The sequence below is a fragment of the Pteropus alecto genome, unplaced genomic scaffold (genome assembly GCF_000325575.1).
Source record: "Pteropus alecto unplaced genomic scaffold, ASM32557v1 scaffold67, whole genome shotgun sequence".
NCBI lineage: Eukaryota > Metazoa > Chordata > Mammalia > Chiroptera > Pteropodidae > Pteropus > Pteropus alecto.
The window spans coordinates 6,908,751-6,929,735 of record NW_006441061.1 but is presented as its reverse complement, the minus strand read 5'-3'; the positions used below and the strand labels follow the sequence as shown (position 1 = coordinate 6,929,735).

General features: G+C 42.0%; 1 protein-coding gene and 1 pseudogene across 1 annotated transcript in view; one reads left to right on the top strand and one right to left on the bottom strand.

The window, feature by feature from the left end:
* The window catches only part of SETX (senataxin), a 56,054-nt gene that overhangs the window by 17,976 nt on the left and 17,093 nt on the right, over positions 1-20,985 (top strand). Inside the window, exons 11-18 of the mRNA XM_006918173.3 lie at positions 6-3,601; positions 7,936-8,035; positions 11,905-12,078; positions 14,411-14,643; positions 15,561-15,728; positions 16,250-16,406; positions 19,223-19,324; positions 19,522-19,637. Of these exons, the coding sequence (XP_006918235.1) occupies positions 6-3,601; positions 7,936-8,035; positions 11,905-12,078; positions 14,411-14,643; positions 15,561-15,728; positions 16,250-16,406; positions 19,223-19,324; positions 19,522-19,637 (4,646 nt within the window). The remainder of the gene's footprint in view (positions 1-5; positions 3,602-7,935; positions 8,036-11,904; positions 12,079-14,410; positions 14,644-15,560; positions 15,729-16,249; positions 16,407-19,222; positions 19,325-19,521; positions 19,638-20,985) is intronic.
* On the bottom strand, positions 9,559-9,677 carry LOC112484893 (annotated as a pseudogene).

Here is a 20,985-nt window from a genome sequence, read left to right as displayed (position 1 = left end):
GCGAGGGAACTTATCTCTAGGCTGGCAGTTGACTAGTCAGGAAACCCAGGAGTTGCAAACTTGTTTAAAGCAAATCATTAGAAACATCAAATTCAAAGTACCACAATGTAGCGCTATTGTGGACCTGACTCCTCCATGTAAGATTCTTCCGGCATCTTGTGATAAAGAAGAAAATGAGCAAGTAGGGAAGAAGTGTAAAAACATGCTCTGTGTGGAAAGTTCCAGCCCAACGTTTTCTAAAGAACCAATGAAAGCTGACGCGTATCAACTGCAAGAGAGTATCTTGAGCAAAGCAAGTAGCGCTGTGGAAGAGGATAATGAGCCAAATTACATTAAAGATTTGAAACTAGAGGACCATCTCTCAGCTGAGTCATGCTTAAAGCAGAGTAGTAAAAACCTTTTCGCTGGAAGAGCTCAAGATCAAGTTAAAATGCGTACGGGGAAGCAAAAGTCTGTCAAAGACAGTTCTTTATACACATCAAAGAACTGTACTGCAAGGAATGGTCCAGAAAGAGGATGTGGCAGAGGAATAATACTGTCAACACATTCGCCAACTGATTCTAGCGCTGATACTCAGGAGAAGATGTCCACATCAAATGGGGATTTCTCTTCGAAGGATGGTGTTCTTGGCAAAACTTCAAAAGCAAAATCTAAGGCCCAGAAAGATGAAATCTGTGCTAAGTTATCGTGTGTAATAAAGAAGCCACACAGGAAAAACACCTCGGTCAATAGTTCTGTGAAGTTCGAAGGAAACCTGGCCGCATCTAACGTTGAGAATTTCTGTTCAAAGAAAGACGCAGGAGGTCAGAAAGGGGATAGCTTCATGCACAGTCTCTCTTCAGGCTCCGACAGTATTCTGGATAATAAAAATGGAGAACAAAAAGCTCATAACAGTTTATTGCTGAAAAAGAAACAGGTGAAGAGTGAAGAGTTAGATGTTTCTTCTCATGAAAATGATTGTCAAATACAGGAATGTGATGTCGGCAATAAAGATTTGGTCCTACTTACAGAAACGACCAACACTTTCATGCATAAAACATCTCCATTTAAAAGTCCTGGGACTGTACTTGAATCAAGAGAGAAGAGAGTCAGCAAGAATACTGACTTTAGAGAACAGGCCCCTAGCATCAGCCCTAAGTCTGACACCTTAACAGATTCTCAGGTAGACAGAGACCTCCACAAATTATCTCTAATAGCTCAAGCCAGTGTCATTAAATTTCCATCAGATTCAAATCAAAGAAGCTCATCCCAGCTACAAAGAAAAGTGAAAGACAAAAGAAGTTTCACAGCCAACCAAAGTAATGTCGGGGACACCTGCCGTGGTCAAATTATTATTATTTCAGATTCCGATGATGATGATGAAGATGCTGATGAAAGAATTCTGGAGTTTGAGAAATTAAAACACATTAAACAAGATAAAGTAAGCATTAAGAAAGAAGGCCCAGGGCCGCGTACATCAGAAGCTCATACGAACACAGAAAGGAAGCCGATCAAAGAAGAGAAGCCAGCTTCCCCTTTAGAGTTTGAGGAGTGCGACTCGCAGGTGTTCGAGTTTGAAAGCCAACATGAAGTGTTTTCAGTCTGGCAAGATCAGAAAACGGACGACAGTTCAGTTGCAGAGGACGGAAAGAGCGCCTACTTGACTCACATTGTCGATATCACAAATGATTGGGGCTACGAGACAGATTATCCAGTTTCTGAAGAAGTTGCCGAAGTCACCAAGGACATCGAAAATGCGGAGCCACGGAGCAGTCGTGTTTCCGTTGAGAAATTTTGTGAAATTGAAGTAAGAAAATCTAAGAGAAAACAATTTGGAAAGCCTGTGGCCGAAGATCCTTTAAGGCCTTCGTCTTCTGCCAGAAATGAGGACCAGTCTGACATCCTCAACGAGAGAGAGCTGACTGAAAACGATCTTAAAATTGCAGACGTGCGGACGACGACCCCCGATGCGCGTGTCCAGCGGGCCACCGCGGCCGCCCTGAAGAAGTCCCCGCCCAAGCTGCGCGCCTACTCCAAACCCATCCGGAGGGTCCCCGTGTCCAAAGCCGCAAAGAAGACACATTCGGATGCCAGAAAGGGGCAGAGTAAAAGTTCAAATTACATAAGCTGTAGGACAACTCCTGCCATCGTGCCACCAAAGAAATTTCGCCAGTGTCCTGAACCCACCTCCACGGTTGAGAAGCTGGGTCTGAAAAAGGCTCCCCGCAGGGCGTTTGAGCTGTCTCAGCGGTCTTTGGAGTACATAGTTCAGCTGCGTGACCATGGCAAAACCGTTGGCGTCGTCGACACCCGAAAAAAGACTAAATTGATTTCTCCTCAGACTCTTCCTGTCAAAAATAAGAAACTGCTTGCAAATCAAGATCTTCAGTTGCGAAGGCAGGTGAGACCCAAATCACAGCAAAACAGACAAGGAGTTTTTGACTGTGAAAGCACAGATGCCGCGAGAGCGGGCCCAGATGCGGCACAGATTCCTGACGTGTTCGTAGCAGAATCAGCTAGGTCAGATTGTAGTAACAAAGCGGGAGCTGAGGTCATCGCCAGCAGTAATGGAAGACAGTCAGTGACATGCGTGTCTTCCGAACAAGAGCCCGTGAAAGCGAAATTCATTTCCCAGGAGACCGAGGATCCTTGTCCCTTAAACCAGCGTGAGTGTGTCATGGCAAATGGAGGGATCCTGACGCATGAAAGAGTTCTCTCTACTTCAGAGGACCCTGTAGGTGGAGGTGACCTAACGACACCTCATTTAGACGTGGCAACTTTGAACAAGGGAGAGCCCGCATCCAACAGTGACATGGAGGAAGATAATATATTTTTAACCCAGTGCGATCCTGAAGATATGGATTTATGTTCTCAGATGCAGCAGAATGATAATGACAAACTCATTGAAGTAGTTCATGGAAAAGATACAGTCCAGATAGGAGAAGATTCACTCAGTCGGCCTCCCTTGGAGTCTTTGAGCAGCACAAAATGTAAGTACAGAGATTGTGCCGAAACTCTGAAAAACCAGGGCGAGTACTGCTCGAAACACTGCGAAGCCAAAGCAGCGGATGAAGACGTGTTTCGGAAGCCCGGCCTGCCCCTTTCCGCGGCTAAACCCCTGAGACCGTCCACGACGAAGATTTTTAGCTCGAGTAGTACCTCACGAATTGCTCATCTTTCCCGCTCTTTGGAAAAAGCCTCCGCGCTCCTCCCAGGTTTAAAAAATAAGTCAAACGGGGCACAGTCCGTTTTGAAAGCGCCACCGCCAGCCCCTCTGGCGCCTCCTCAGAAGCCAGTGGTTGAAGTGAAGAGTTTGTGCAACATTCTTAATTCTCCACCTTCGAATAATTCCAGCAGGCAAGGTTACAGACTTCTGTTCAGTGAAAGCAGACCTTTTTCTTCTTCTCCGGTAAACATGCTCTTGTCATCACAGTCCATCTCCGATGCCTTCGTGAAAGAGATCCTCAAATGGAAGTATGAAATGTTTTTGAACTTCGATCAGTGCGGGCCCCCAGCAAGTCTCTGTCAGTCCATCTCAAGACCTGTGCCTGTCAGGTTTCAAGACTGTGGAGATTATTTTGATGTGTTTTTCCCTTTGATGATATTGAATACCTTTGAAACAGTAAGTATGTGTTTTAGTTGCATACCCATCCAGACTTTGAAGCCCCGTCTTCCCCATGCCGCGCGTTAGAGCCCAATTACAGTAATGGGCCTCACTGGGCTTCAGACCCGGCTTTTAGACTTCATGGGGAACAGACATTCGTGCCACACCCTGCCCTAGGTGCTGGTGACACAGAGGAAACAAGTTCTTAACCACTACCCTTCCGGAGCTTAGAGATGCCATTCAGGGTGTTAATGTACCTAGGCCAGGGGTGACTTAGGAGGAAGTGGTTTTCACTGCGAAGGGAAGACTTCTCAGCAGGTGGTCTCCTGTCTGCAGGATTTTGTTTTTTTGAAAAGTAACATAGTACTTAAGTTTTCTTGAGGTGGCAAAGGGTCACTTATATTGAACAACACAAAGCAATAACCCCCGAATTTCTCTTAACAGGTCTTTCTTCCCAATGCTTTCTCCCCTCAGCCGCCTCCCCTCCCCGCACGCCCTCTTCTGCTTCTCTCTCCCTTACTCCCCCCCCGACTGGGACTGCCCGATTTGAAATAAAGCGTTCTAGTTTAAGTTTGGACCTCAGGGAGACAGCTGATAATTCTGTAGCGTAAGCACCCAACAGGCATTTTGAAGGATGCTTTTGGTGTTCTCAAAGTAGGTGAGGGATTGGATGTAGATTATTACTCTTTCAAATTTTTTAAACCCGAAACCTGAGTATGCAGTAAGACCGTTAAAATCAGTAACAGCCAGGTGAACATTCATAGTCCTAGTGCAGAAGCCGTGTAACATCAGCTTTTGCAGATAACAGGTGTCATCCTTGATGATGGCCGATTATGGTGGTCAACTGTATTTTTAAGAACTTAACGACTAAACTGTTACATTAAGATAAACGACTTGAGCCTAAAAGGTAATTTTTTAGTTTTTTTTTTAATTGGAAAAATTAAAATGACTTATTCACACAGGTAGTCAGTCCCTTTTCTAAAATTGCGATTGTCCCCATTTCTCAGATCCTCACGGGTACTTCTGAATTTGAGTTTTTGGGAAAGGACTGGAAGATGAGTGTAGAGAATTGTAGAAGCTGGCAGGAAAACGGAGCATGTTGGTGAGAATTGGGGTCATTTGGACTTGTGAGATGCTGTGACTGGGAAGTGACATTCTCAGTGTTTCATGCGGTACGGGAGATGCTTTGCAGCTGCAATGTGTAAGTGACCTCAGGTGGCTATCGTGAGCAGTGGACATGTGGCTAGAGAGACAGGAACAGGATTGATTTTCTAGCTACCGATTTCTAGTAATTTCTATAATTCCATTATAGTCTGAAAGCAGACATTGTAGGATTGCTCTCCTTTTAAATTTGTTAGAATGTTTTTCTGCCCCAGAATGTGATCTGTTTTGGTGACTGTTCCATGTGAGGTTTAGAAGAATGTGTAATCTGCTGTTAGATGAAGTCGTCTGATGGTGCTTTTGAGTTCAACAATGTTTGTACTGATTTTCTGGCTGCCGGATCTGTCCATTTCTGATAAGATAGTGTTAAAGTCTCCACCTAAAATATTAGATTAATGTATTTTTCTTGCAGGTCCATCAGTTTTTGCCTCACTTATCTTGGTGCTCCGTTGTTGGACACATACATGCGAAGGCTTATTATGTCTTGGAGCATTGAGCCATCATTACGGGATGCCCTTCATCCCTGATCACTTTCCTTGCCCTGAGGTCTGCTCTGTCAGAAATTAATATAGCTACCCCCACTTTCTTTATTTTTTTCCCCAATTGCTTCTGTTGTTACATGTTTGAAATGTAGACAATGAGAAATTTTTTAAAAATCCTATCTGGCCAGTTGCTAGCTATATTGCCTTGGGCATGTTATTTGAATTTTTTAATTTCTTCAACTGGAAATGGCATCTACTGGCAGGGTGTAATGGTGTTAAATGTATGTAAATTGCCTTGTGCGATAATACTACTGCTTTGTTTTGGTTAATATTAGCATGCTTTTTCTTTACCCCTTTACTTTAATCTGAGTTTCTTTTTAGGCACCGTATAATTGGGTCTTGTTTTTTGATCCCTTCTGACAATCTTTTATTTGGAATATTTAAACCATTGACGTTTAAGGTGATTACTGAATACAGGTGGATCGCTTTCTCCTGCATTTGTTACCACTTTCTATTTGTTGCACTTTTTCTTTTTTCCTGTCTTTGTTTTCCATGCTTTTTCTGCCTTCGTGGTTTTCATTGAGCATTTTATATAATTCCATTTTCTCTCTTTCCTTAGCATATCAATTATTTTTTTAACTTTTTTTAGTAGTTTCCCTAGAGTTTGCAATATATATTTACAACTAATCCAAATCTGGTTTCATGGGTAATGTGAGTGCCTTACATAATAACAAAATATTCTTAATTTGTCCCTCCCGTCCCTTGTATCATTGCTGTCATTTATTTCGCTCGTGCATGAGCATAACAAACATGTATATAGACGTACATAGTTGAATACACCGTTGCTGTTTTGAATAAATTTGTCTGTTAGATCAGTTAAGAATAACAAGTTTTTATTTACTTTCACTTATTCTCCAATGCTCTTAATTTGTTTATCTAAACCCAAGTTTCTGACCTATATAATTTTCTTTCTGAAGACCTTCTTTTAACATTTCTTGTAAGATAAATCTAATGGAGGCAAATAACCTCAAGTTTTGTTTGAGAGAGAGATTCTTCACTTTCGAAGGATAATTTTGCAAAGTTCAGAATTCTAGGCTGGTGGTTGTTTTCTCTCAGCAGTTTAAATATTTCACTCCACTCGCTTCTTGTTTGCATGTTGCTGAGAAGTCAGATGTAACTCTTACCTTCTGTCCTCTGTAGGTAAGGTTTTTTTTTTTTCCTACTGGCTTCTTTCAAGATTTTTCTTTGTCTTTGATATTTTACGTTCCTGACATTTGAATATGATGTGCCTAGGTGTTTTGTGTTTTTTTTGGTTTTTTTTTGCATTTATTCTACTTGGTGTTCTCTGAACTTCCTGGATCTATGATTTGGTGTCTGACATAATTAATTTTGGGAAACTCGGTCATTATTGCTTCTGTTCCTTCCTTCTGGCGTTCCCATTACCTGTGTGCTGCACCTTGTGCGGTTGTCCCCAGTTCTTGGATAGTCTGGTTTTTTTTCCTAGTTGTTTTTTTTTTTCCCTCTCTGCTTTTTAGCTTTGGCAGTTTCTATTGCTATAGCCCCAAGCTCAGAGATTTCTTTCCTCGCCATGTCCAGTCTACTAATGAGCCCATCAAAGGCTTTCTTATTTTAGCTTTTCTTTTTGATCTCTAGCACCTTTGATTCTTTCTTAGAATTTACGTCTCTCTGCTTACATTATTCATCTATTCTTGCATGGTCTACTTTTTTCAGTAAACGGTTAGCATATTACTTACAGTTTTTTAAATTACTGGTCTTATAAATCTAACATCCCTGCCATCACTGATTCTGGTTCTAGTGCTTGTTCAGTCTCTTCAGACTGTGATTTTTGCCCTTGAGTATGCCTTGTAATTTTCACTAAAAGGTGGACATGACATACTGGTTAAAAGGAACAGCAGTAAATAGACCTTTAGTGATGTAGTGAGTGTGTGTGTGGGCGTGGGGGGACAAGTGTTCTGTAGTCCTCTGATGAGGTCTTGATGTTTTAATGAGCCTGTACCCCTGGACTGAGCTTTACACACGTTTGTTAGTTCCCCCACCTCCTTAGGTGGGACAAGATGGCCAGAATGGGCAGGAGTTGGTTGTTTCTTTTCCTCCAAGTATTAATATACTTGGCTCTGATAGAAACCCCAGCAGGTTAGGCTCTGGTGTTTCCCCTTAGAGCAAGCCTTGTCAAGGTCTGAATGCTGTGGTGTATTTCACAGTGGTGCCTTTCCCCCTCCCCCTACTGGAAGTAAAGAGATTTCTCTCCAGTATTCCCTGAGGACCTACCTGGTTGAGCTCCTAGAGGTAAAACTCACCAACGTGTGGGGTCCCCTAATGACTGGGTCCCCTAGAATTTTTAACAGAATTGTCCATACTGAGTGTCCAGCAACTTGTCAATTACAAGTTCAGATTTTCCTATCCTGACACACAGGTTTCTGTAGTTCGCCCTGTGGCCTCAGTTCTCTGGTTGACTCTAAGAAAAGTTGATTATTCAGCTCGTTCAGCTTTTACTTGTTAGGATGGAGCGGCGACTTCTAAGTTCCTTACACACCGAGCTGGAAACTGAAAGTCCCAAATTAATTTTTAATATTTCTGTCACCTGGGATTCTAGGTTCTGAATTTGACTATTTTGGAAAATTTTGCTGTTTAGTATTGGCTTTCTGAATGTTTTTACTTTCTTAATTTGCTCTTTTTTGCTTTGCATAGGTAGCACAGGAATGGATCAGCTCTCCAAATAAAGAAAAATTCTATCAGCTGCATTTACGAAAATTTCCTGCAGATTATAAAAAATACTGGGAGCTCGTGGGTAAGTTCGTTCTTGCGTGACTCGGAGTATATATACTAATTGGAGATTTCTCTTCGCAGAAACAGTATCATTGTTTGACTTTTCTGAGTCGTAGGTGTCCTACGCTGAATTTGTGACCTCTTAACAAAGAATATTTTAAAGTCTTAATTAATGAGGATAATTACTGGGACAGTTATGAATATAAAGTGTATGGTTTTAACCATTCTGTAATTACAATACCACAGGCCAGAGTGTCCATGGAAACTGGGCATGGGCGAGAGGGTGGGGGAAAGGTGCTTGGCCATGGAGCGGTGGGTGGGGCAGCGGGGGGGAGGCAATGTTTTAATAATAGTGTTTATAGATTCTGAGTAAGTCTTCCTGCCATCTCTCTTCTCATTTCATTGTTTATAGTTTTTTACTGTCATAAACATTCGGAATAAATTACACATTCAGTTGTAAATAAAACTACACATTCAGAACTCTTTAAAATAAGATGCATAAGCTCACCCCCTTCTACGCACACCTGATACATATGTGTGTTTATTTTGGGGAAAGGTGCTATGTGTTCATTGTAGAACATTCAGATAATATTAGCAGTAAAATAACCATCACCCACAATTCCCATAATTTAGAGATAACCCTATGAATATACTAGTGTATACTTTACTGCCAGACTTTGTACTAACCCATGTGAAGTGTGTGTGTGTGTGGTGGGGGGTGGATTCTACCTATTTTGTGTCTGTTCATTTAATCAGCAGATATTTATTGGCTTCATATATGCTATCTGGTAGTATACGATTCTCGATGCTGGGTATGTAGCTGTGAAGAAAATGAAATTCCTGCCATCATGAAGTTTAAATTTGACTTATTTTTATGTAGAACATTATAGATGTCTTTTCAGAGTTATTAAATAATAACAGTATGTTTAATATTTTTGAGTTATTTCTTTGCAACTATATACCATGATTGCATTAACCATGTCCGGTTAGACGTCTACACTGTTTATCATTTTTTACTATTATAAACACTCTGAATAAATCTTTTTGCCAGATCAAACAGTATGCGTATTTTGAGACTTTTGATTCACATTGCCTCTGCCTACCAAAAGGAATATTATTTTCACTAATACAGGATGTGAGAATGTACATCTCATTTGCTATTCCCCCCCCCTCCCAGTTTTAATATATGAAAATGTATCTTATTTGAGGTGTGGTTTTTGTCCCCAGATTTTTGCTGGTCATTTGTATTATTGGGGGTGGGGAGCAGGGATAATTGTTCAGGCCCTCTGTCTTTTTTTTCTATTAGGTTTTTTTCTTAATTTGTATTCGTTGTAAATATTTTTTTTTCAGTTTCATTATTTGCCGTTCAATGTCACATGCAGTTTTTGGGACATAGACAATTTTATCTTCACATATTCAGAACTATTTATGTTTCTGTCTTTGGTCTTAGAAGTCAGGTAAATACTTTTATATATTCTCTTGTACTGGCTTTATATTTCTTTTTAATGTTTAAATCACTAATTTGGCATTTATCTTTTTTTTTAATGCCTACAGCACTTGGTATTCCTAGGTGGTCTCCCATCCAAGTACTAACCAAGCTCGACCCTTATTAGCTTCCAAGATCAGAGGTGATCGGGCACGTTCAGGGCGGCATGGCCATAGACTGGCATTTATCTTGATTGCATGATAGAATCGCATAGTGTTTCCTCTTGCGTCTGGCTTCTGTTATTTAACATGTCTGTACAGTTCATCAGTTTTGTGTGCATGTTATTTTTTTCCTTGCTATGGTGTTATGTCATTCTGTGACTGTGTCGCGATTTTATTGCTGATAGACATTTTTTCAGCAGTTTTGACTTGTGTGTTGGGTCCCCAAGACCATCCCTGGGTTCAGTAATTTGCCAGGAGGACCCGCTGTGTTAACTCTCTTACACATGGCATTTATGAATCATGCTATTGTGGTCAGTCACGTGTCTCTTAGTGTTTTTGTCAGAGTCTGTAACCAGAAGCAGATTGCTGACTCTCACAGCATGCCTAAGTTCAACTCAGATAGATAACACCAAGCCCGTTGTATGCAATTACACCCCACCAGCCGAGTATGAGTTCTGTGTCTTCAACACCTTTCTATCGATTGTTGTGTTAATTTTAGCCATTATGTTGTATGTGTACTGATGGCCTTTGGTGGTTTTATTTTATAATAGCCTTTGTAATAATCAGTGAGGTCGAGCACCTTTTCATATATTTAGTACGTGCTTCAATTATCTCTTTCGAGAAGTGCGTATTCAAGGCTCTTGTTCATTTTCTGTTGTCTTTTTCTTACTGATTTGTAGGAGTTCTTTATGTGATCTGGATACAAGCCATTCTCTCCCTGTGGCTTGCATTTTGAATCTCTTAGTGATGTCCTAAAATCTGTGTATTATTCTTAAGAATTTTTTATTTTTACATGACAAATGCGCCCCCCTACACATACACACTTCCCGTGGTTAGTGATCTGTACCTCATTTAAGAAACCTTTTCCTGCCACAGGGCATAAATATATTATCTTAACATCTAGAAGAGGTATCAGCAAACTGGTTTGCAGATCTACCCCATATCCTGTTTTTGTACTGCCTTAAAATAAGGTTTTTACATTTTAAAGGGCTTTGAAAAAAAAAGATGGTTCTGAATATGCCAGGGCCTTTTCTAGAGGATATATCGTTTCATCAGCCTGGAATTGATTTTTGTGCATGAGTGAGAAGTGTATGGGTCATGTTTAATTTTTACTCCCCAAATGGAGGTGGAATTACCCCAGTCCTGTTTATTGAAAGACCATCATTTCTCCGTGCTCTTCCTCACCATAAACACCGTGCCCATTCAGGGCATGGGGCTTTCTCTGGACTCGGTTCTTTATTGGATCACTTGCCTGCCCTTGCGTTGTATCGCGTTGCCTCGTTACCTAGTGTAGCTTTATGATAAGTTTAAATATCCAGTGAACACCAGGGCCCCCACCTTTGGTTTGCCTTAAGAACACCTTGGTTATTAGTGTCCTTTTGCGTTCCCATATAAATTTTAAAGAAAAAAAAATGAAAACTTCTTGAAAATTGACATCTTTCTAATATTGATTTTCTAATGCGTGAGGTATGTATCTTGGGTTATTATTTAGGTTTACTTTCAGTAATGTTTTATAGTTTTCTGTTTTTACAGATTATCTTTGGTTTGGTTTTTTTTGTCCTGCAATATGCAGTTTCATTTCCTTGAATATCTGTAAATGGTTCAAACTTAAAACTTCATAAAAAACATTTTATTGCTAAAATATTAGCGATTCATTAATATCAGATAACTTAGTCATTGTTCAAATTTCCAGTTTCTTCATAAATATTTTTTCTGCCTGTTTGAATTAAGATCAAAATTAGGTTCACTCATTTACATTGGTTGATTTGTCCTTTTTAACTATAATTCTCTCGTTAGTTTTTTTTCCCCTTTATGATTTATTCTTGGAAGGAATTGGGTGGTTGACCCTGTAGTTACTCACTGTGGGTTTTGCTGACCGCGTCCCCTGGTGGTGGTTAGTGTGTTCTTCTGTCCTCTGCATTTCCTGTAAATTGATAATTGGATCTAGAAGTTTGATCAGATTCAAGTTGGAGTTATTATTTTTGGTAAATCTCTTTCAAAGGTGGTGGTATTTTCCTTTATCGGGTTGTGCACGATGCCTAATTTCTCTTTTTATAATATTTACCACCGTTGATGCTTAATAAGCTGTTAATTTATTAAAGGATATGAAATAGTGGTTTTATCTGATTATTTCTTCATTAATTAGCTGTATATGTGCTTGCACTTGGTACAAGTTTTAGTCTCCTTTAATCTTATTTAAAATAATTCTGTTAGAGTAAATGCTGACATCTCATTGTTTTCTAGTTTATCTTGATGAAGGCGAACTAGCTAAACAGCTCCACCCAAAGGAGAACGATTTGGTGTTTTTGGTCCCTGGAACACTGAACGGAGAGGAGCACGGCCTGGAGCACAGCCTCCTGCAGGAGCCGCACGAGCCTTACTGTGGTTATGTGCACAAGTTTCGCCGCACTTCAGTCAGTAAGTAAATTTGGAGACGTTGACGAGAAGTCTGTTAGATAAAAGCTCATCTTCAGCGTCCCTCTGACTGGCATTCACCAGCCACACAGGTGCTGTAGAGTTGACTCTCGAACAGCACAGGTTTGAGCTGCGTGGGGCTGCGTACATGTGGGTTTTTTCAATAAATACTGTAAATGTATTTTCCTTATGCTATCTTTAATAACATTTTCTCTTTTCTAGATTAATTTATTGTAAGAATATAGCATCTAATACGTATAACAAAAGTGCGTGTTAATTGACTGTTTATGTTATTAGTAAGACTGCTGGTCCACGGTAGTCTACGAGTAGTTAAGTTTTTGGGAATCAGCAGTTAGATGCAGATTTTCGACTGTGCAGTTGTTCAGGGGTCAGCCGTACTTTTGTCAGACATGCATTTGCTAAGTTGATTACTTGCCATTCAGAGTCCCTTTTTAAAATTTTTCTAGACTCACCCAGAAAGGCCCAATATTTATTGCTCTAGACTTACAGTTTTAAAGCTTTCTGTTGTGACGTCCTCTGCTCCAGTATATTCCTTTGTCTGTTATTGGTGTGTATTGTAAAGCAGACAGTCTATAAGCCATCCGTTTGTTAGGTCTCAAATCACATTCCAACCTTAGCTTTGTGGCCCAATACGAATGTGAAGACTAAACATGGAATTCATTTCGAGGCCACTTGAAGGCGTCATCGTTTCCATCGTTCCCACCTATCGTGTCTTAGGGATTTCTCCCTCTAGGGTAGCATAACGAAAATGATGTTAGCCTGAATTTAACGAGCACCTGCGATGTGCCAGACAGTGTGCCTATCCTTCCTGTGCACATTTGTCATCCGCCCCAGAGCCCTACAAAGCAGCAAGAATTACTTGTTCCCTTCTCATCAGGAAGCCAGGGCTCAGGGATGTTCAGAGCACCGTGCCCAGGGCTGTCCCCATATTAAGGGGTAGGTCCTCTCGTTTGACAGCGAAGTCCGCCTCCTTTATCATATGCCAAGCCGTTTTTCTGACGTTGCCACTTTCTTAGTCTCAGTTTTGTGACAAGAGCAAGATGTCATTATTTCTTTGGCCTTTTGCATCATATTTTAAAAAGATAGTAACAAAGCTCCTTAGAGTTCATCCATCATTCTGCATTATAACTGGTGTGTCTCACTTGTTTTAAGTGTGATCAGAGCTCACTTCTTTGTGTAGAATGCACTTAGAAGAATAGTAACAAGGATATATAGCTTAATGTGTGCTTTGGACTCTTGCAAATGAAATCATTTGCAAAATTTATATTTCTAAGGTAGTCTTCTTCCCTGAGCTCCTCACGCATCTCACTGTTGACAGCTCCACTTGGAAATCTGTGAGACATTTCAAACGCGACCCATAAAGAAACACTTGGTTTTCCTGCCTGACACCTGCTCTCCCTTCACTTTCCCCGTCTCAGTATGTGGGGCCTCCATTCTTCCAGTTGTTCAGGCCAAAAACCTCAGAGTCATCGCGGTCCTTTCTTTCTCTCACACCCTACATCTAATTCATCAGTAGATCCTATCGACCCTTCCTTAGCGATCTATCCAAAATGCCAGCCCCACCTCTACTGCGTCCGGGCCCGTGCCGCTGTCAGCTCATACCTGGATTACTGCCGTAGCCACCTGAGTGGTCCTTTTGCTTCTGTGCTTTCCCATTGCCGTTTATCTTTCATTCTGCGATGAAAGTGATTCTTTTATTGTGTAAATGAGAGCATGTCACATCCCCGCACAGAGCTATCCTGCGGCTTTCCGCCTGACTCAGAACAGTGTTCCGAGTCATCACTGTGGTTTGCAGAGCCCTTTCAAACATAACCCTGTTTCACTCTCTGAATCTTCTGGCACACTTCTCCCAACTTTTTCGTCTAGCCATACGAGCTGCCTCCGTGTTGCTAAAACACTCCAGTCACATCTCCGCCTCGTGGTCTTTGCACGTGCCGATTCTCCGCCTGTAACTCTTTCTCCAGATAAGGGCAGGCTTTCCCACTTCTTTCAAGTCTGCTCTAGTATCGTCCGGTCAGGAAGACCTTCCCTAACTCTCCCGTCTGCAGCAAGAGCCCCCCACACCCCACACCCACCTCTCTTCATAGCACTTACTCTCCACCATGTGACATGGGCGTTTGGCCGTCTGCCTCCCTCTTCTGAAATATAAGCCTCTTTGGGACAAGAACATTGCCTGGGTCTTAGGAGGCATTCAGTAAATATTAATCAAATTATTTAACTAATATACTGTACAAAAACATAAGTTATAAAACGCCTAATTCCGAACAACCTTTTTAACTGGACCAAAACCGCTTTTTCTCTTTCTCCGTAACAGTGCGTAATGGGAAAGCTGAGTGTTGCCTTTCCATCCAGACTCAAGATAACGTGGCGGTCAACTTAAGTGAATTTGTGAAATGCACTGTAATCAGTTCTCTGGTAACTACACAAAGGAAGTTGAAAGCCATGTCTTTGTTGAGTGGTCGGAACCAACTGGCTAGAGCTATTCTGAATCCAAACCCCATGGACTTCTGTACAAAAGATTTACTGACGACAACATCTGAGAGAATTGTGAGTGATGATTACCTAACAGGGAAAGTAAGACCATCACGCGTTGGGACGTTAAAGCACCATGTCATTTATGTGTATCTGCTACAGATTCCCATCTGTCTGTAACAACATCTGTGTGTGTGCACTGGGATGCCGTGTAGCGCTTAGTTTTCTTTAATGTTGCAGAGTGGGTATTAGATTGGTCAGCTTTCCTCAGGAGGAAGGGATAGTATGGAACTGAGTATGCCTGAAGAGCAGCGGGCAGTGTGAGGTGAGCTTCCTACTGAAATGTTCGTTAGGCAGTTAAAACTCAGAAGTGGGAGAATTTGGTGGTATTGTCGCAAGTACGAAGATGAAGTTGTCATGTTGTGTGAACACACGTCTCCCTGTGGGAGTTGCATATAAGTACCAGGAAATTAATACAGAGAAAGGCAAAAGGAAAGAATGTTTTTGAACCCCGGCTGGGTGCTAGGGCTTTGTGTACATTATCTCAATCAATTCTTGCCCTTTAAGGAATCCCAGATTTAATGGATGACAAAGGCTGAGGCTGATAGAGGTTAAGGAGTTTGAGAGACCCAGCTTGTGATCGAAACTGAGGTTTAGACTCAGATCTGACCCAAAATTAATGCTCTTTCCACTGTATCACTCGTGTTAGGAAAGAGTCTTTTTTTTTTTTTTTTAACTAAGGTGAGAGTTGACTAGAATGGGAAGAACCGAAGAATAAATAGAAGGAAAGTATAGAACAGTTCATTGTCATCCTCTTTATAAGAATCACAAGTAAAAATACGGTTGTAGTGTTTGTAGATGGGCTGAAGCGACTGTCCGTGAGTAGCTTGCTTTCCAGGAGTGTGCGTGGTTTTTAGATTAAAGGCCACTGTGGGGTCTCGCCTGGTCATAACGGGAAGAATAGCCCATTCTCCACGATGTCTTTTATATAGACCCTCTACTTAAAAGATTTCAATGAAGACCAAAAGAAAGCCATAGAAACTGCATATGCCATGGTGAAACACTCCCCATCTGTCGCCAAGATCTGTCTGATTCATGGACCACCTGGAACAGGAAAATCAAAAACCATTGTCGGCCTGCTGTACCGCCTGCTGACGGAGGTAGAGTGTGTGAGGGCATCGGCTACTCACTGTGGGCCTCGTTTACATGGATTAACTGACACGTAAATAAGGACCGAGGTGCCTTTCCCTTCACCTCTGTGCATCTCTGTGATGCCGTGCAGAACTTGATCAGAGAAGCGGGTTGCAGAGCGAGAGAAGGGTACGAGAGGTCAGACGAGCAGGAAGTTAGCCCTGGGGCCCGGAGAGGTGGTCCTCCGGCTGTGTTACAGGCCACATCTAGGGCCAGGGCCCGTCCGGAATGACTTCTTGGGCTCATTATGGCTGAATTGAGTGCTGAGTGAAATCAGTGGGTAGCGAGGTGAGGCTCAAAGAAGTTGTGATGAGGTTTTGTGCCAGAACCATTTTAGTATCAACGTAAGACATAGACACTTAATTATTTTTAGCTCTTTATAAGGGGAACTTTCAAACACGACATGGAAGTAGAGGAAGGCTATAACACTTCACAGCAGAGCTCATCGGTATTTTTTATATTTGTTCGGGGTGTGTGTCTTCAACTGCAGAACCAGAGGAGGGGGCATCCCGATGAAAACTCCAACGCCAAGATCAAGCAGAACCGCGTCCTGGTGTGCGCGCCTTCCAACGCGGCCGTTGATGAGCTCATGAAGAAAATCATCCTCGAATTCAAAGAGAAATGTAAAGACAAGAAGAATCCTTTGGGTATGATACTTACGTGGGCTTTTAATTTATTTTTGTTTTGTTTTCAGTGTTCAGCGTGGGCAGCTTCAAACAGCAGAGAGCAGGGCCAGTTGTGATAACTTCTGCATGGGCCGTGGTCGTGTGTACCTAGAGGTTGTTTTAGCAGATGTTACCGAGTTTGGTCTGTCAGGCCTCCTGCTGGGGACTGAGGTTTCAACAGCAGAACCTTCCAAAGACGGTTGGATGCAGAAGCGGAGGTTTCAGTGGGCAGTTAGAGCGCAGAGCCGTACGATCTGCAGTAGGAGTGAGATGTGGGCGCCGTCAGAACCCTTAGCGCAGCCTTGATTCGGCCCTGTGGGGGTCAGGGAAGGCATTTAGAGGAACGACGCCTAAGACGAAACCCGAAGAGTAATCAGGAGGTAGCCATGGGAAGGTGAAGGTGGGAGAGGACTCCAGCAGAAGGGGCCAGAGGCAGGTTCAGTACACCTAGACTGTAACGAGCTCCACCGAGGCAAGGTGTTTGATTTCTTCGCTGTAGGGTCTCAGGGCCTAGCATGGCACCCGCTCTCAGCCGGGGCTTGGTGACTATGCCATGTCACCCTGTACACCACTGAGGGAGATGTTTGTGTCTGGGTTCGGTATACACTTTTTATCAAGTTAAAGAAGTTCCCTCTTCATTAGAGTTTGTATCATGAATGGTTGTTGAATTTTCTTGCATGCATTTTTGGTGTTTTTACATTCATAGAATTGATACTGAAGCTTTTCTTTAATCTGTTAATATGGTAAGTTACAGTGTTTTTCTAATGTTAAAATATCTTTGATTCCTAGAATAAAGCCAATTTGGTGATGTATTACTATTTTTTAACACATTGCTGGATTGTTAATGTTTTATTTAGGATTTTTTAAATTACTATTCATAAACGAGGCTAGTTTTTCATTTTTCTTTGTCATATTTTTGTCTAGTTTTAGTATTGAAGCTAACAAATTTTAAAAACGGAGTTGGGGGAAATTTTTCTGTTTATCCTTTGGAATGTTTTGTATAAGACACATTATTTCTTCCTTAAAGGTTAATTTGGTTGGTTGGTTAGTTTTTTTGTCTATTTTTGACAGACAGGTCAGTTTTTATCTACTGTATAAATGTCTTTAATCGTTACGAGTCTAATGAGATATTCTAGGTTTGAGTGAGTTTTGCTAATTCACTTTTCAAGAAAAACTTCACTTACATTTTCAAATATGTTGGCATAAAGTTGTTCATTGTCTTTTCATTTTTAAAATCTCAGCTGTCTTTCTGAGGGTCACCTTGGTCATTCCCTGTATTATACATTCAGTGTCTAAATTCACATGTGGCCCAGGCCCGCGATTGGTGAGTCTCAGGGGAAAATGCTTCCCGAGCTAAGCCCAGGCCAAGATGGAGCCACTTCTGCTCCTTTCTGCCACCCATTTCAGGCCCTTTTGCTTTCTGGTGGGCTTTAAAGCCTAGGCCCCCATCATGAAATGTCTTTATCTTGATTGCAGTGGTACTTTTGCCATTGTAGACATTGTAGACATTTATCTCGATTGCAATGGTATTTTTGCCATTATAGACAATGGTACTTCTGCCAACTGTAGAACTAAAGATTTTAAATTCTCTGCATTTCATTGAATGTAAATTTAAAAAACACCTCAGCACTGAGATAGTGACCAGCCCTGACCTCTCACCCTGTCCCTCGGGGAAGCCACAGCCTCTCAGGGCTTTAAACTCTGGTTTTCAGCTTTCTCTTCGTTGTTGGCACCTGGGAATTTCTCTTACGTTCTTATGAATTCACCCTGTAATTTAAAGAATGTCAGTTATAATTTTTGGAGTGTTTCTCGGTGTTTATAGTGGGCAAGGTTCCATGTAGTCTCATCTACCTTTTTGGTGGAAAGATAAGTAATGTAACAGTTTTGAAACCTCCAAGTAAATGTTGGCCAGAGAAGGTGGCTTCAAATTTCAAAGAAATTTGAGCTAAACTAGGAACAAAAATATGTTGTAGACAACTGTGTAAGTCATTCACTCCTTCATCCAACATGTGTTTGTGGTACTTATGTGCCACCACTGTTCTAGGCAGTGACCAAAAATCCCTGTTCTTATGGGTCTTAGATTCAGTGGAAGGAGATAGTGAACAGATAAGTATGTGATGTGTCAGATGGGATGAGTGTTGATAAACTCTGCGTGATTGCTGTAATTAGCCCAATAATGCAGTGGGGGATTTTTAGATGATGTAACATCTAGAATGTGGTAACCTAAAATAAAAACGTGGTTAATAAACAATCCAGTTAAATGATGCTTACAGTTTTTGGAATGATCTTCAGAATTTCTAGAGTAGCAATGTGATATAGAGCAGAGATTCAAAAACTTTGTTCTTAGTATTCTGCAGAAAAGGATTAATGGTCAAATAAGATTCTGTTTTAGAAATTCACATATGTATTAATATATGCAAGCCTTTATAAATCTTTGAAATATCCTGGGGTTAAGAAATCTTATTTTAATTCGCTATTTCCCAAATAGACTTTACCATGGGGTGTTGTACAAAACATAATTTGAGGAACCGGTTAATAAAATGTCCACTCTGCCACGTGCTGTTTAGACAGCACCCCCTGGCTTCTGTCAGGTGGGGTTGGTAAGTGCTCGCGTCGCACGGGTGTTAGGAAGAGTCTCTAAGGCAGTGTGTCTGACGCGGCCGGCGGTTCCAGGTCTCCTGCCGACCAGAACGTGCTGGGCCCCTGTCTGCTGTTCACGTGTTTGCTGAGGAGGAGGAATTGTGCAGAGACGTTGCAGTGTCCTTGATCTCTAAGCGTGAATCTTTTTTTATCAACAGGAAACTGTGGAGATATAAACTTAGTACGTCTGGGTCCAGAAAAGTCTATTAATAATGAAGTCCTGAAATTCAGCTTGGACAGCCAGGTTAACCACAGAATGAGTGAGTACTGACGGAGGTGCCTTCCTCACATTAGTTCCATTTGCTTTTTTTCGGGTAGTAGAAAATGGCTTGACACTAGAGGCAGTCTAGCTTCGCAAACTGGTTTTTCTTCTTGTTACGTGTGCGTGTGTGTTAGGGTGGGTGTGGTTGGGATGTGTTTATATTTTTTAGGTTTTTTTTTTTTTTTTTTTTTTTAGAAAAAGACTTACCTTCTTATGTCCAGGAGATGCACAAAAGAAAGGAATATCTGGATCATCAACTCGATGACCTTTCCCGCCAGCGTGCTTTATGCCGAGGTGGGAGGGAAATACAGGTATCTAAATATTTCTCGATTTATGTTTTTTATAAATCCTAGGTACACAAACTAATCGATGAGAATTTGATGCCATTTTTCCATTGTGGAATAGCATAATTTGTGTATAAAAATGTATACAGAAGCCATATGCCTTACATCAGGGGCTAACAAACTTTTCGAAAAGGACGAGATTCCGCAGGTCTCCATTTCAAGTACTCAGCTCTGCCGCTGCGGCGCAGAAGCAGCAGTAGACACGTGTAAGTGGGGTGCAGCTGTGCCAGCGAAGCTGTTGGTGAAAGCGGACGGGGAGATGACGTTGGCCCGCAGACTGTAGTTGGCTGCTGCCTGCCTTATGGTAAAGCTATGCTGAACGCATCCAGTGTCTTGGTTACATGTTAAACCCAGTTCAAGTGAAGTTAGAGAGAATTCACTGGCTCACACCCCTGGGGAGTCTAGGAATGGACTAACTTCAGGAAGGCTAGACCCAGAGCCTCAAATGATGTCTTTCTCCACCCTTGATTTGTTTTTCTGTGTGTCAGCCATTTCTTCTCCAGGAGAAGACGAGTGCCAGAATCTCTAGGCTCCACCATCCCAGCTTAGAAAACCCACAGGTGGAGAAGGTCTTTCCCATTGTTCAAGCATCAGTGCTAAGGAAAGACTCTGATTAGTCCCTATGTTTAAGGGGATCGATGCCATGCTCAACCAGGCCTGTTACATGCCTGTAACTGGCCAGAGGAATGGTTGGGGTGTGACTGGGAACCTCATTTGAACCACCTAGAAATTGGTGAAGGGTTGGAATGCTCAGCAAACAAATAGCATATGTTATATACACTGGGCATAACAATCTTACATAGTGCCAAGAATTTATCAAAATGACACTAAGTGGAGCACAGGGTGCTAGATGGTGGGGTACTGGGTGGTGAGCCGCTTTCAACAACGGACCCAACAAGAGACATTAAAATGGAGAAATGGATTACTCACAGGTCCTGGAGGAAGTCCGTGGCACGCCTCAAGGGACCACACGGGGAGGTCAGTGCAGGCAGAGAGAGGTAGGACCTGGGGTGCATGCCGTTATTAGAGTCTGTGGGGTTCCCGGGCTAGTGCCGGATTGGTCAACTAAAACCAGAAAACATCATGTGAGGGGCACGTGAGCGGAAGGCGCTAGGAGGCAGGGCAGACTGCTGATCACAAGGGCTCTGTGGGCTGCTGCCTGGAGCGTGCGCATGGGCAAAAGCACTAGTAAGTTTGAGGTCTCTGCAGGCCACGTGGCCAAAGTAGCTACAGAGGCAGCAGCACCAGGGAGTAGCTGAGCTAAACTCTGGACACAGTGATGCAGGAAGAATGGGGACTTCACTGCGAAGAACAT